Genomic DNA, 16,681 nt, shown 5'->3' with positions numbered 1-16,681 from the left:
GAGATGTCAGAAGTGCATGACGTCATCCTCACTGGAGGGAACCTGGCAGTGGTGGCAACTATAAAGAACAGAAGCACCCATCATATCATTATCTCGACCAGAAGTTGACAACCCTGACAAATCCCAGGTCCCTTAATAGTCTCCTCTAGGCTAAAATAAAATTCAGACACTACAACCTACTCGTAAAATATATCCTTAAAAACAGAATGGCATAACTAACTATAATATGAAGAAATAAAAGGAATTCATAATAAAATACTACAATGTGTAAATATTCCAGTATAACTACTAAAAACGATAACACACCTGCAAAGTTCCAAAACGTCCCACAGGGGTGAAAGAGACCCTAGACACAAGCACTCCTAACATTTTTCATCTACTGCCTTCACGCATGTACATGCGAGCACACGCGCTATTTTATGACAGCCCGTGCACATCACATGTGATGCCACCGTACAGTTCTGCGTTATGACTCACATCATGAAAGCAACTTCAAGATGAAAACAAAAAGCTATTTTTTCTGGGAAAGACACACACTTTCATGGTCGTTAGGGTAACAACCTCAGTAATTAATGTGAACTCCTACTTTGTTCCTGGCAACTTTTACAGACCTGTGCATTACCAGTGGTCCACGACCCTCGTTACCGACAATTTGTATGAAATACTGTACTGATAAATTACAGTATTTATGAGATTACAAAGACACCACATTGACATGATACCAAGATAGTTACTTATCGCTAATTTCTAACTTTTTAAATACTGAAAGTCAAAAAGAGTTAAAGCGTTAGTCACAGAAAAACTGTAATTTAAAACTTTAAAACCAGTAAAGTGAACTTTAACTCAATAGAGAAATAAATACAATGGAATCCTGCACTGAGGTATAAGAGATGGTGAATGCAGCGTTCAAAACGAGGACCTTCACAAGCACGACTGCCAATGGCGACACAACAGCCCACCCTCGAGGGGCTGGGGCTCTGCACCCACGCCCTCGTTTCGGCACAGGCTGTCCGCACGGGTACATTCGAGGGTCAGTTTCACATTTCAGAATATGGCAGTTCAAAAGTATAACAAACTTTTAAGCTGTAGTATTAATGTTCCAATTAGAATCCAATCAGTTTATGGCCTAATTGCTTCCTGTAAAAGACATACTGATTTCAATGTCCTAATACGTAAAGAAATCCTTCAAAAGCCATTAAGCATGGTGAGAGACACTTTTTAAAAGATGCAGCCTAATCCTCTGCTCAATAAAAGTCATAAACGCTCCGAGCAGGCACTGAAGTAGTCCGCTAGTAAATGGAGCTAGGGTACGTAAAGAGTTGTGTTAACTGACTTTAACAGTGCTACTTCACAAAAGGACCATGCTTTTTCCTATTTTTCCCTCTTAGGGAAAAATCACAAGCTGGAAATTATAATTAAAGTTCTCAGGGGGAAATTTAGAAGCCACACATTCTTTCTAATCCCTCTCCTCTCTGGTCAGCAGAGCAGGGAGTGAAAGTCTGTATGCGAGCAATACAGTTTCAGCTGAATACACACACTTCCTCCTCCTGGCCCCGAGTAAAGATTGAGGCATCTGGCTGCACACGCGCCCTCTTCTGGTCAACACGACTCACATCAGCTTCTCTGGGTGGCTGTTCAGTCACGTCTCAACGCCCTCACCTGCCCCCTCAACTGCGTATTAAACTGTAGGTTCACCAAATTAAAACGACCTACCTTTGGAATAACTAGACTCTAAAGGGTATCTACATCAGCACAAAGCTTTTTGAATGAATACATCTACCTTTTGCAAAATAAAAGGCTGAAGAGGATTATATTTAATAGTGCACTAAAAGAGCTGACATCATTAAAGCTGGAGATCAATATGTGTAGTAAGATGCCATCGACTCAGGGCAAAGGTGTTGCCTTCAATCTAATTCGATGTGAGAAATGTCAGATTGCTTCCTTTGAACGCAGAGATACAATTTAACCCCCAGAAAACTAAACCATAAGGAATCTGCTCTCTTCCTAAGAGATGCTACAGAGACTGCCTGCTCAGGGTTACCTGGAACATGTGGAAGGCCAGCTTTGCGTTGTACTCCCACTGCTTCAGAGCTTGCTCCACATCGGGCGGCACCGGGACTGGGCCGTCGCCCGTGCTGGAAGCCATGTGGTAGAAGTCGGAAATCTTGGCCAATTGCTCTCGAAGATATCTGGTAGATATTTGTGTCCATTCTGCATTTTTTAAAGAAATAGTATAAGAATTAACTGTTTTCCCCCCTTTCTGATTATCTTAAGGATGGACTTATAAAACAAATGACATAAAAAAGGCTTCTGCAGGAGAAAGCGGTGTTCAGAAAGGCTCGTCCACCCCAAAGCCCTTAAGCAACACACGCCAGTGTACCACGGCCTGCCCTCCACAGGCCGCAGGGATCTGGCCCGCTCTGAGCGGAGAAGGCAGCTCTCCTCTGTGCTCTGCAACCCCACATCCAGGAGAAGGCAGTTACGCTCAAATTAGGTGCATCAGGGGATCCTCCACGTTAAACAACAGTCAGCATAACAAAAATATCAAAGCACAAGCAGGAAACAGAACAGCCGGGGTGAGCCCTTCAAGACAGCTCAAGTCTGTACCAAAAGAATTCAAAATCCCCCAAGTGCAGCTCTCTGAGAGTATGTTTTCGGAGTCCGAGTCAAGCCTCAAACATGCCTAATTAAGATTGGTTCTGTGAGTGACAATCGGTGAGAGGACTGGCATTCAAGGGGGGCCGGCCCAGGAGCGGCCAGGATGCAGAGCGGCTGCCCTCTTGGACAAGCAGCTGCGCCTTCACTTATCCCACTCCCCTCAGCCAACACAAGGCGCCTCAGAAGGCAATCGGCAGGAGTGGGGAGCTACAACAGGCAGGGGACTGTGAAGGAAACAGAAACGGTAGCATTAAAAAATCACTGAAATTACTCAGAAACGTCTGCCACAGGGGCACGAATTAAATCAGTGTGTTGCCTCTGGCAACCATGAGGGATGAGATGCCAACTTTAGCCCATTCTGTGGATAAAAATGTAATAACTGCATACTCACAGCCAAATTTCCCCACGGATTAGCCAAACAGCATTTCGGAAGAAACCATCGTATTGAAACATTACCGCACGATGCTGTTTTCCTATTACTTGGCAGCAGGTACTTCCACCTTACTTTGAAGGAAGCTATTTTGACAAAAGTATAAGCAGACACTAAACATCTGTTAGGGATTGAGCACTTTGTTTTTCCTTGTTGAATACTGTTAAAATTATTTCAAAACAGTACCCAGAGATAACTACTGTTAAGTTGTGGTTTAAACCACTTAGTCTAACTGTGTCTTATTTAAAATTCAAATTCAAATGCACATGTTAAACTCCAATAATAAACCAATGCAAAAAGATGAACAGATGCTAGGTCAACGTTTGCCACCAATAACAGATTATCATTAACATGAATCCACTGGAGTTAAAAACAGAAGAGTAAATTATCAATGTCATCATCTTCTGCTGCCCCTGATATGGACTAATAGTCTCATGACACTTGTTCAACAGAGCAAAATGCCAACCATCAGATGAGGTGAGTTTCGCTTAGCTGTAATAAGCAAAAACAAAAATAACAAGGATCCAAATCCTAGTTTGAGTGCCAAGCCTTGCTATTAGCTCACTCTCAGTATGGTACTATTCTCAGTATCCCCACAGAGTATTTTAGTCTCGAGAGCTAAAAATAACGCACACATTCACACACCCTACTTTGTCAAGAATATATTTTCTTTTTAAGGTTTTTTTTTTTAATGTAGAAGAAATACATGGTCACTATAGAAAATGTGTCATGCAAATTATGAAAACAAAAAACGTGTGACCCCATCACCCATAATCATTAAACATTTTAACATGTAGCCTTTCAGTGTTTATATGTACTTGACTGTTGATACAAACATATACATGTCTTTTTAAAAACTTGCTGAATATACCGTTCCACAATCTCCACTCCTTTTGGAACTCACATGGAATTCAAATGCAGTACTCTTAGTAGTGTATTTTAATTTTAACTGTACTCAACTGACAGACTCAAGCAGTATCAAGCAGGTAGATTCAGAGGTCTGGGACATAAGACAGTCACGAGTGGACTAGTATAAAAAATTAGGACGCACGCAAAATTTTCATTAGAAATTAAAAACAAATGTCCACAAGTACTGTGCTCCTTGAAAATACTGGGTTGGCCAAAAAGTCCGTATGGCTTTTTCAGTAAAATAAAAGACACATTTTTCATTTGCACCAGTAACTTTATATATTCGGGTATTTTGAGTATGTCGGCTATCTTCTGCATGGTATAATATTGATTGCTGTCATACTGTCTCGATTTGATCGCTATCAACTTCAACCGGTCTACCCGACCATGGAGCATCGTCCAGCGAGAAATCTCCACCATGAAACTTTGCAAACCACTTTTGACAACATTTGATCAGTCACAGCACCTTCTCCACACACTGCACAAATCTTTTTTTGCATTTCAGCTGCATTTTTACCTTTCTTGAAATAATAAAGCATAATATTCCCAAAATGTTGCATATTTTCCTCCATCTTCAATATTAAAATGGCTACACAAAAATTCACCAATTTTGATGTTTTTTTAATACACACTGATATGACAGCTGTCACAATACAAGATAACAAAAGTGTTTCAAATGAAATTAAAGACAACTAAGTGCTACTGGAGTCATTTTACAGAAAAAAAAACCAATGGACGCTTTGGCCAAGCCAGTATCAGGATTTGCTGCCCTCTCACGCTTACTTAGGACTGGTCATTGTAGGGGCAACGGGGCAGTCAGCAGTGGCAAAGACAGGCTGTGGTCTCAGCCCTGAATGTAAACCGCCCCCCCAATGGGAGCTTTTACCAAATGCCAGTGCCTTCAGCCCCACCTGCCAGATTCTGACTTAACTGGTCTCAAGTGGGAGGCCCAGTTTCCAGGTGCTAAAGGAGAAAAGGACTAGATAACAGTCACAGGGAAGACGGGTGGCAGGGCGGGATTCAAAGGTAAAAAGATGCAGAAAGTGACCGAGGAGGCTGCTCTGCAAATGAAGTTCTAAATTCAAGCACTTGGAGTGTGTGGAGACGTCTGCAGCCCCTGGATGGCCAGGGGAACCCGAGGTCTGAAGCCACACTTGCAGAAAGTTTATGAGCATGAATGTTACTGAGAGAGGGGTCAGGACTGAGTAAAATGTCTGGTCCTTCTGACAATGCTCTCCCTAGCATCCAAAAATCCAACAGCCACTATTCCTTCTCTGTTAATGCCTAACCCCCCAACAGGAGGGGGTTCAGAGGTCATGCAGTTCACCCTCCCACTTCATAGACCCAGGCCCTGTCGGCTCACCCAAGGTGATGCAGCTAGCCCAGAAGTGCACAAACAGGTGTGAGACGCCCCACTCTGGTACGTGAAAACACAGTGGGGAGAAGTGGACCAGGTTACCTTAAACGAGGCCCCTGGGCCTGGAATACCTGCAGCAGTAATAAGAGGACGGGCGCTCAGCAGAGGAGCAGCACCCCCATCCAGGGGGCACACACAGCAGGCCAACGCAACAAGGCTCCGGGAGAGGGCGTCCTGCAGTGCGACACAGCGGAGAAGCAACAGAGACCGCATTTATCGGCCCTGGAAAAACGAACTTGGGAACAGTATGGCCCTGATTCCAAATCCCAGCTCTGCCGCTCAGCCATGCAACCTGGAGCAACAGCTCTAACCTCTACTAACTCTCCCTTTCCTCACCTTCACAATACAGATCAATAACATATAAATATCGAGTGACTGTAAGGGTGAGTTACTTAGCACCGTGCATGCACTACAGAAGTTGATCAATAAGTTGTAGCTAAGATCCTCATTAAGAGGATGAAAAGTTTTGGGAAAGAAAACTAAAGGTCAGGCCCTCACTGGTAGGTAGAGACTGAGGACAGCACCTGCAGCCAATGCTGTCAGCCCCTGCTCTGCCTCAGCTGAGCGGCCAGTGCCTAATGCGCTGCTCTGCACAACATTTCCAGCATCAGCGTGAGTGTCCCGGTTCCAAACCCTTCGATGGATCGGCAACCCTTAATGAATTAAGGCCACACTCCTTGGCTAGGAATTAAATCACTTCGAATACTGCCTACCACCTAGCATTATGTCCTCCACTAGCTCAAGCTGCTTTCTGATTCCTGTGCGTATGATGCAATCTCTATCTACAATACCTTCTCTACTCACACGTGCTCGCATGGGAGAATTTTTCTGGGCCCAATTCAAACATCACATCTAACACACAGCCTTCTCTGGTCTCTGGACACCACCCCACCACATAGCAGGGATCTCTCTGTCCCTCTCCTCCCCGCCCCCGGCCTGCCCAAGTGATAGATTAGAATTTCCTCCACCTCTCTGTTATCCCCAGAAAACAATGCCTTACACAGTCAACCGTTAAGCATGGACTTGAATCAATGCATCCCAAGTTTCTCTCAGAATAACTACTAAATTAAGTTCTTTCCAATTATTCTGCCTCTCAAATCTTCACACAAACATCTTTATTTCTAGCTTAAATTCATCACTGCACAACTTAAAGGTTTCAAAACCCACTACAGGGAAAATGCCAAATTCCTCTCTAATACAATGTTTATTATAACCAACTCACCTACAAGCACCTACGAGCTAATCAGTGTGCTACAAAGGGCCATGTAAATACTGAACATTCAATTAAACTTTTAATAAACTTAAATATATTTTGTGACGTTTCATTCTCCTGGCTACATTCTTCCAAGTTATCAAAGCCCGTGGGAACTCACTCAGGGGTGCCCAACCTTTTGGTGTGTCTGGACCACACTGGAAGAAGAAGAGTTGTCTTGGGCCACAGATTAAAATACACAAACACTAATATAAACAGATGAGCAAAAAAACATGTTTTAAATAAAGTTACAATTTTGTGTTGGGGCACATTCATAGCCCTCCTGGGCCATATGCAGCCCATGGGCCGCAGGTTGGACACTCCTGCATGTGAAATAAATACAAAAGTGATCGTTGTCTTTAAAGTCTCCCACCAAGTCCAGAGACTAAAACACATCTTCAAGGTGATCCACTGGCTACAGCACGTTAAGTCAAAGATGACATGCTCCTCGAGGGAGAAACCTACGTCCACCAGCCACTAGGGGAAATTCTTCCTGAGGAAGTACCACCTATAATAAAAGGTTTTAGCCTCTCCCCAGTGATAAAAGCCCACTTCTCAAAACTGCAGGATATACAGATTTTTTTAAATTATTTTTTATTGATTATGCTATTAACAATTGTAGCAATTTACCCCCCCCCCCCCCGCCCTCCTCCACTCAACACCTCCCACTCCCTCAGGCCATCCCCACACCATTGTTCATGTCCATGGGTCATGCGTGTAGGTTCTTTGACTACTCCATTTCCTGTACTGTACTTTACATCCCCATGGCTATTCCGTAATGACCTATTTGTATTTCTTAATCCCCTCAGCTCTTCACCCATTCTCCCCCATACTCCTGGCCCATCTGGCAACCATCAAAATGCTCTCTGTATCCATGATTCTGTCTCTGTTCTTCGTTTGCTTAGCTTGTTTTTTAGATTCAATTTTTGATTGATTTGTATTTTTTCCTGTTTCACTGGTCATAGTTTTTTGATCTTCTTTTTCTAAAATAAATCCCTTTAACATTTTGTATAATAATGGTTTGGTGATGATGAACTCCTTTAATGTTTTTCTTGTCTGGAAAGCATTTTATCTGCCCTTCACTTCTGATATCTTTGCTGGGTGGAGCAATGTTACCTGCAGGTCCCTGCTTTTCATGACTTTTGAATATTGTTGCCAATCCCTTCTGATCTACAAAGTTTCCTTTGAGAAATAAGCTGACAGTCTTATGGTGATGCCCCTGTAGGTAACTAACTGTTTTTCCCTTGCTGCTTTTAAGATTCTCTCTTTATCTTCAACCTTTGCCATTTTAATTATAATGTGTCTTAGAGTGGGACTCTTTACATCCATCTCGTTTGGGACTCTTTGTGCTTCCTGGACTTGCCTATTTCCTTCACCAAATTAGGTAAGTTTTCTTTCATTATTTTCTCAAATAGATTTCCAGTTTTTTGCTCTTTCTCTTCTCCTTCTGGCACCCCTATGAGGTGAATGTTGGAAAGCTTAGCTGTCCCAGAGGCTGCTTACACTATCCTCGTTTCTTTGGATTCTTTTTTGTTCTTATTGTTCTAATTGGTTGTTTTTTTTGCTTATGTTCAAAACCATTGACTTGATTCTCAGCTCTATCCACTCTACTTTTGTTTCACTATAAATTGTTCTTTATTTCAAATAGTGTATCCTTCATTTCTGACTGGATCTTTCTTATGTTGCTGGGGTCCTCACTAAATTCCTTGAGCATCCTTATAACCAGTGTTTTGAACTCTGCATCTGATGAATTGTTTATCTCCCTTTTGTTTAGTTCTTTTTCTGGAGTTTTGATCTGTTCTTTCATTTGTACATTTCTTTTGTCTCCTCATTTTGGCAGCCTCCCTGTGTGTGTTTCTATGTATTAGGTAGAGCTGCTATGACTCCCTGTCTTGGTAGTGTGGCCTAATGCAGTAGGTGTCCTACAGAGTCCAGCGGCACAGCCTCCCCTATCACCTAAGCTAAGTACTTGAGGTGTGCCCTTCGTGTGGGCTGAGTACACCCTCCTCTTACAACTGAGCCTTGGTTGCTGTTGGCACATCAATGGGAGGGATTTTCCCAGGCCAGTCAGCTGCAAGCACTGGCTGTGACCACTGACCACCAACCTCAGCCCTCTGTGAAGGATCAGCCATGTGGGAGCAGGGTGGTGGTGCTCCAGTGTGGTCTGTAGCTGTCCACTGGGTGCACAGGCTCTGGGGTTTCCCAGGTGGTGCAGGCCAAGGTCAGCCCCCACCTTTGTTTGGCCTCTGGGCCACCCTGCATGAGCTATACAGCAATCTCAGATGGCTGCTACTTGTGCTGGGCTTGGAGATTCCCAAGTGAAGCCAAGCTGTGACTCTAGGCTGGTTGCTCCTAGTGCAGGGCCTCAGACCCCTTAGCAAGAGGTAGGAGGCCTGGGGGCTCACTGAGGCTGGCTATTGATTATTGAAGAGGATTTAGGAAGTTGTAAAGAATGAGCCAACAGCAGACATTCATATGGAAAAGTAGCTTTGGTGGGCCCGTAAGTTGCATGAGATAGTCTCAGGGGACAGGGAGGGCAAACAGTGTTAGCCGGGTTGATGGAGTGTCAGATGTGGCACCCAATTGCGGGCTCTGTGTGGGGAGGACTCAGAAAGGGACAATGGCTTCTCACTTTGATGCAAGACACTTCAATTCCTGCTCATATTCTATTGGTGACTTTCAAGCTGCTACCCCAATGCTGGAGCTCAGAGAGAGTTAATCTAAGTAAATCCGTGTGGGGGCCATTAAGGAGAACTGCTTGGGTCTCTAGAAGTCTCTTCCACTGACTCAACCTCCACTGGTTTTTGCAGCCAGAGTTATGGAACTTACCTTCCTGGAACTGGAACCCTGGGTTGGGAGGCCTGGTATGGGGCTGGGACTCCTCGCTCCCAAGACATCCCTCTCGAATTTTTATCCACCTGGGTGTGGGGCTAGCCCATTCTACATCTTCACCCCTCCTACCAGTCTGGATGGATGTGGTCTCTTTAATTCCGTAGTTGTCAGACTTCCATTCGACTTGATTTCTGATGGTTCTGAGTGATGGCCATTCTATATTTTAGTTGTAATTTTGATGTAGCTGTGCAAGGAGGCAAGCCGTGTTTACTTATGCTGCCATCTTGGCTGAAGTCCTGTATGGAGGATGTAACCAGCCTGACTTTGGGGCAGATTGGGGAAAAAGCCTTCATTATGTGTGATATGCCACACACTGCCTTTCTGAACACTCAGTAAGAGTGACTGAAAGATTGCCTACCTCACGTATTTTGTTGATATCCTCCATCAACGAAGGGAAAGGGCAACACACTAAATGAAAGAAGATACTTGCAAATCATGTATCTGATAAGGGACTTGGGTCTATAATATATGATGAACTATTACAACTCAGTAATAAAAAGACAAATAACCTATTTTTTAAATGGGCAAAAGATCTGAACATACATTTCTCCAAATAAGGTATGTTCTTTGAACAAATGACCAATAAGCACATATAAAGATGCTCAGTATCATTAGCCACCAGGGAAATGCAAATCAAAACCACAACGAGATACCACTAGGACAGATATAAACAAGAAGACATATAATAGCATTGGTAAGAATATACACAAATTACTGGACTGGCCAAAAAGTCCATATGGATTTTTCTGTAAAATAAAAGACACATTTTTCATTTTCACCAATAAACTTATTGATTTAGATTATTTTGAGTACATCAGCTATCTCCTGTGTGGCATAACACTGATTGTTCTCAATTGATGTATTGATTTGATCGCCATCCACTTCAACTGCTCTACTGCCCACGGAGCACCATCCAGCAAGAAACCTCCAGCACGAAGCTTCACGAACCACTTCTGACCCAGCTGATCACTAACAGCACCTTCTCCACACACTGCACAAACTGTTTTCTGCATTTCCATTCCTTTTTACCTTTCTTGAAATAATACAGCATAATATGCCCAAAATGTTGCATATTTTCTTCCATCTTCAATATTAAAATGGCTATACAAAAATTCGCCAATTTTTTAAAAATATATTTTATTGATAATGCCATTACAGCTGTCCCATTCCCCCCCTTTAATCCCCTCTGCCCCGTACCCCCCCTCCTACCCGCATCCTCCCCCACACCCAGTTCATGTCCATGGGTCATACCTGTAAGTTCTTTGGCTTCTTCCTCCCCTACACTATTCTTACCCTCCCCCTGTCTATTTTGTACCTACTACTTATGCTTCTTATTCCCTGTAACTTTTCCCCCATTCTCTGCCCTCCCCCTCCCACTGATAATCCTCCATGTGATACCATTTCTGTGATCTGTTCCTGTTCTAATTGTGTGCTTAGTTTGATTTTGTTTTTGTTTTTTTAGGTTTGGTTGTTGATAGTTGTGAGTTTGTTGTCCTTTTACTGTTTGTATTTTTTCTCTTCTTTTTCTTAGATAAGTCTCTTCAACATTTCATATAATAAGGGCTTGGTGATGATGAACTCCTTTAACTTGACCTTATCTGGGAAGCATTTTATCTGCCCTTCTATTATAAATTATAACTTTGCTGGATAGAGTAATCTTGGATGTAGGTCTTTCCCTTTCATAACTTGGAATACTTCTTCCCAGCCCCTTCTTGCCTGCAAGGTCTCTATGGAGAAATCAGCTGATAGCCTTATGGGAACTCCTTTGTAGGTAACTGTCTCCTTTTCTCTTGTTGCTTTTAGGATTTTCTCTTTGTCTTTAATCTTGGGTAACTCAATGATGATGTGCCTTGGTGTGTTCCTCCTTGGGTCCAGCTTCTTTGGGACTCTCTGAGCTTCCTGGACTTCCTGGAAGTCTTTTTCCTTTACCAGATTGGGGAAGCTCTCCTTCATAATTTTTTCAAATAAGCTTTCCATTTCTTACTCTTCCTCTTCTCCATCCAGTACCCCTATGATTTGGGTGTTGGAATATTTAAAGTTGTCCCGGAGGTTCTTAAGCCTCTCTTCATTTTTCTGAATTCTTGTTTCTTCATTCTGTTCTGGCTGAACATTTATTTCTTCCTTCTGCTCTAAATTGTTGATTTGAGTCTCAGTGTCCTTCCCATCACTGTTGGTTGCCTGCACATTTCTCTTCATTTCCCTTTTCAGAGCCTTCACTTTTTCCTCCATTTTGTGACCATACTCAACCTTTTCTGTGAGCATCCTGATTACCAGTGTTTTGAACTCTGCATCTGATAGGTTGCTATCTCTTCATCACTTAATTCTATTTTGGGAGCTTTGATCTGTTCTTGCACTTGGGCCATATTTTTTTTGTCTCGGTGCACCTGTTACCTAGTAAGGGGCAGAGCCTTAGGTATTTGCCTAAGTTACCTGCCCCACTTCCCACAAGCAAATTTGGCCCCTCTGGTGCTGATTATGGGTAGGTGGACTTGTGTACATTCTAGGACCCTGTGAGTCTCTCCAAGGAACACTCCTGTGAGGCTGGGAGTCTCTCCCACCACCGCAACCCCCACAGGTTTTTACTGCCAGAGATTTTGAGGTTTTATTTCCCCATGCTGGTACCCTGGGTTGCGAGGTTTCACTCCCCAGTTGTTCTTCCCAGTTTATTCACATGCAAGTGTGGGGCTGCCCAATCCGCCAGCCTCTGCCTAGCCCACCTCATCCTCCAGCCGCTGCCTTGCCATGTGTCCTCTCTGCCCTGGCCTCGCCCCTCCTACCAATCTGAATGAATGTTTCCTCTTTAACTGCTTGGTTGTTGGACTTCCATACAGTTCAATTTTCTGGCAGTTCTGGTTATTTTTTGTTTTTTAAATTTGTCGTTGTCCTTCTTCGGGTTGTGCAAGGAGGCAAAGTGTATCTACCTATGCCTCCATCTTGGCTGAAAGTTCTGTATCAAAAATTCACCAATTTTTACAAGTTTTTTTTGAATGCATGCTAATATGACAATTGTCACAATGCAGTCTGACAAAATTGTTTTTGAATGAAGTTAAAGACAACTAAGCACTACTAGAGCCATCTTACTGAAAACAAACAAACTTTTCGGCCAACCCAATAGAATTCCTCATTCATTGCTGGGAGAAATGTAAAATATGTAGCCACTGTGGAAAAGTTTGGCAGTTCCTCAAAAGGTTAAACAGAGTATCATATAACCCATCAATGCTACAACTAGTTATATACCCAGGAGAAATGAAAACACACGTTCACACAAAAATCTGTGAACTAATATTTGAAGCAGAATAATTCATAATAGCCAAAAGTTGAAAGCAACCCCATGCGCGACAAATTGTGAATGCGTAAGTGAAACGTAGTACGTGCACACAATGGAACGCCTTTCGGTCGGTCGTGAGGGGGGATGAACTACTGACACACTGCAACATACATGACGAACCTTGAAAACATTCCGCTAACTGAAAACAGCCAGTTTCAAAGGACCAAATGTTTTATGACTCCATTTACATGAAATGTCCAAAATAGGCAAATCTACAAGGCTACTGCCTAGAGCCAAGGGGGACTGCAGGGAAGTGGGGAATGACTGCTAATGGCTACAGGATTTCTTTTTAGGGTGACAAAAATATTCTAAAGTGTGATGGTTTCACAAGTCTATGAGCACACTAAAATCGACTAAATTGTACATTTTAAGTGAATTATATCTCACTAAAGCTGTTATGTCACTTTTAAAAATGTTTCCTTAAAATACTACTAGTGAAGTATTCCATGAAGTAAATGACTATTCCACATTGATAAACAGTAACCCACTATAAAATGATATGACTTTGACAGAGTGGGGGGCAGGGGGAAGGGGAAGGGGTAGAAACAAGAGTGGCTAGGAATTAACGGTTAAACCTGGGTGAAGGGTAAAAGTACTTTATTACAATCTTTTCTATGTGCCTGTGTTTGAAACTTCCCTAATAAGAGGCTTCTAAAAGTTAATTGGTTGTATCCTATCAAATGATTCACAGAAAACCTGAAACCCACTCTTCAGCCACTGTTCGAGTGGGAACAAAAGGGGAAATCAGCGTGCTGACTGGCAGTGTGGATTGAGAGTGGCCCAAACGAAAACCGCTGCCTCGGTGCGATGGGACCCTCGGTGTGATGGGACCCACAGAGGCAGCCCACTGGCCAAAACGCTGTTTTACTGAATGTTCAGTTAGTAAAATCAGGCCTCTAGGGGGAAGGGGGCTGGTGGCTGCTGGCAATGGGTGGAAACGCTACAGTGTAATAAATTATTGAAATCTTTTTTATGCTTAAAAAGTTTTTCTCCAACACAGAATTACCTGGAGAACACTGGTGTTTACTGGCCAATACTGAGCATCTGTTTCTGTGTGAATGAGTAGCTGTTATTTTGAACTGGCCTTTTCCCTCTGGTTTGATTCACTGAGCAACCACACTAGCTACTGCCACTTAGAGATCACGGTGACAACTCAAGATAACCATGGGTATTTTGTGGCTAGCGTTAAATGCCTACTGGAATCTATGGCTACTACAAAGGTGAGGAGGAAGCAGTCCCTACCTGAGGCGATTCATTCCTGAAGTAGGGAGCCTCGGATAGTGACAGCATTGTGATAAGCGCTCTGACTCATCATAGGACACAGAGAAGGAAGCAGGGGCCCATTTTAGCCCAGTCTTGGGGAAATGGGTTACCAAGGAGTTCCACACACAGAAACAGCAGCCTGTAACATGCCAGACTATGCTGCCAGCAGGAAGGGGGAGGGAGCAAGGGTCACCTGTAAGGCTAGGAAGGAGGCGTTGGCCAGAGGTCCTCAAATGCTAGTGCACAAAATGGTCACCAGAGGGCGCTTAAACTCAGAGATTGTAACCCCGTAAATCTGGAGTGGGATGTAGAAGCCTGCATTTACAACCAGCAGTCCAATCAATGATTGACCCAGAGTGACAAGCTATGGAGTTTGGTCTTTTATCACAAATTATTAAAAGCCAAAAAAGGATTTTACACAAAAAAAATCAGATATGTAAATACTCTCAGGAAGCTGTCAGGAAGACAAATTGAAAGGAGGCTGCCAAGTCCAGCAGGGCAGTGACTGAGGAGGAAACCAAAGAGAAGCGGCAGGTAGAACAGTAACCAGCCTGATATTGGAGGGGGAGGGGGCGGTGGATCGGACCTCCCGGTGCCCCGGGCCAAGATGTGGAATAGAGACAGCAAGCGGGGGAGGAGGGTGAAGGGACTGAGTGCAGTTTGTTTTTACTAACTTTCTGTTTTAATTAAGCTTTTCATTTTGAGATAATTATAGATTCACATGCAATTGTAAGAAAGATCCCACGTACCTTTTACCTACGTTTCCCAAAGGCTAACATCTTGTAAAATTGTAATATAATATCACAACCAGGACAGACATTACTACAACCCACCAAGTTTACCCAGGTATCCTAGTTTTGAGGTCAGTTTTGGACACTTGAATTTGAGGTATCAGAAATATTCATGGGAAAATATGTCCAGGGGCAGGTAGATACACAGGTCTGACACTCAGAAGAAGGGCCAGGATGAAGACACAGATGTGGGGACCGTTTCCTATGTGGCTTCAACGCCTTAAAGAGTATGACAGTAGGTGCCCAGCAGGCACTGTCCTGGGGGAGGCACCGGATCTCCTGCAGAGTAAGAATATGGCTGTGTGCTCGCAGGGCACTCAGTCCTCTCCTGCGCCCTCGGTGGACATTGCTAGCTTGCTGGGGGTGAACAGCACAGGACGTGTGATCAGACAGCCTGATTCCTGGCCCGCTCCAATCGCCTGCCCGCTTTGGGGTCTTGGGCAACTCCTTCTGCCCCTGGGTGGCTCAGTTACTTATCTCTAAAACAGGGCTGCCCTGACTGGCGTGGCTCAAGGGGCTGGGCATTGTCCCACAAACGGGTTCATCCCTAGTCAGGGTATATGCCTGGGTTGTGGGCCCCATCCCTCTGGTCAGGGCCATGGGAGAGGCATCTGATGGGTGCTTCTTTCACACATCGATGTTTCTCTTTCTCCTTCCCTTCCCCTCTCTCTAAACATAAATAAATAAAATCTGGAAATATATATATATATATATATATATGTATATATATGAAAAACAGCACTGATCAGTATACTTAGCCTACAGGGTTACTTTGAGAACTAAGTGATATACAACATGCTCACAACTGTGATATGTGCCAAGGAGAAAGCAAACATATGTGATTTATAGGGCTGGGCAGACAGCAGTCCACAGATGGCATGCAGATGAAAGCAGGATGTCACCAAGCTGAGGAGGACAGGTGAAGAATGCAGGTAAGTTTGTGTAGGTGGAAGTGAGCAGGTAGCTAAGGGAGACTACTCACAGTCTCTCTCTCTTTGAAGTTCAAGGAGAGGGTGAAAGGCAGGGAAGAAAACCTGAAGAGAGAGGTGAAGAGCTGACCAAAGGGCACTCTGCCGCAGCAGTAATGGTATAGTTGAGGAGGGAATGACAAAGAAATACCTCCCCCCAGGTAAGGGCCATTACTAGGCAACATACACATGTCGGCACAACTGTGTGACAGACAGTTCATGCTTAAGGATTTCAAGGTAAAAACAGACCATAGCGGCCAACTGAAGAAACGGGTGGTACGTCTTCAGGCAGAGAACAGAGAAAGAAGGGCTGACAGGGAAGGACTGGTGGGGTAAGAGAGAGACTTCTGTCCCAGGCGGGAGGGTACTCCTAACTGCGCCTTCCGGCCTGCAGGGGCCCGTCGGTATCTGATACCTGAGGAGAGCAGCATTTGACTCTTTTCTTGGTTTTTCCCTCTTGCTGCCAGGTCTCCAATTCTCGTTGCCATTCTAATGTAGACAATGCTAACCGTTACATTTAAGGATTTTTTTTTCTAGTTGTTCTTTTTCCCTATCAATCCCATACATGCATCTGAAGCCAAGGCTCTTGGCAACCACAGAATCCAATTTTAGCCCCTAGAACAAGAATTTCTCATTCAACACATCAATCACACGACCAGTTTCTTGGCACATGGACAGCTTCGGGGGTTTCTTCCTGAGGGAGGGGCCCATACTAAACACAGGCCGCAGAAGCTCAACTCCTTCTCGGGGGCGTGCCATGCTGCTGGCAATTA

The 16,681-nt window shown here is 43.8% G+C and overlaps 1 protein-coding gene across 9 annotated transcripts in view; it reads right to left on the bottom strand.

Annotated features, from left to right (window-relative positions):
• The window catches only part of MED12L (mediator complex subunit 12L), a 313,958-nt gene that overhangs the window by 243,797 nt on the left and 53,480 nt on the right, over positions 1–16,681 (bottom strand). For all 9 annotated transcript variants that reach the window (XR_011650864.1, XM_045199938.3, XM_071220599.1 and 6 more), the window contains one exon: positions 2,042–2,211. Coding sequence is in view for 8 of the 9 variants with exons in the window: in XM_045199938.3 (XP_045055873.2) it covers positions 2,042–2,211 (170 nt within the window). In the remaining variant the exon portion in view is untranslated. The remainder of the gene's footprint in view (positions 1–2,041; positions 2,212–16,681) is intronic.

This window comes from Desmodus rotundus, chromosome 2, assembly GCF_022682495.2.
Source record: "Desmodus rotundus isolate HL8 chromosome 2, HLdesRot8A.1, whole genome shotgun sequence".
In the NCBI taxonomy this organism is placed as follows: domain Eukaryota; kingdom Metazoa; phylum Chordata; class Mammalia; order Chiroptera; family Phyllostomidae; genus Desmodus; species Desmodus rotundus.
The sequence above is the reverse complement of the archived record's forward strand: the minus strand, read 5'-3'. Positions and strand labels throughout refer to the sequence as shown.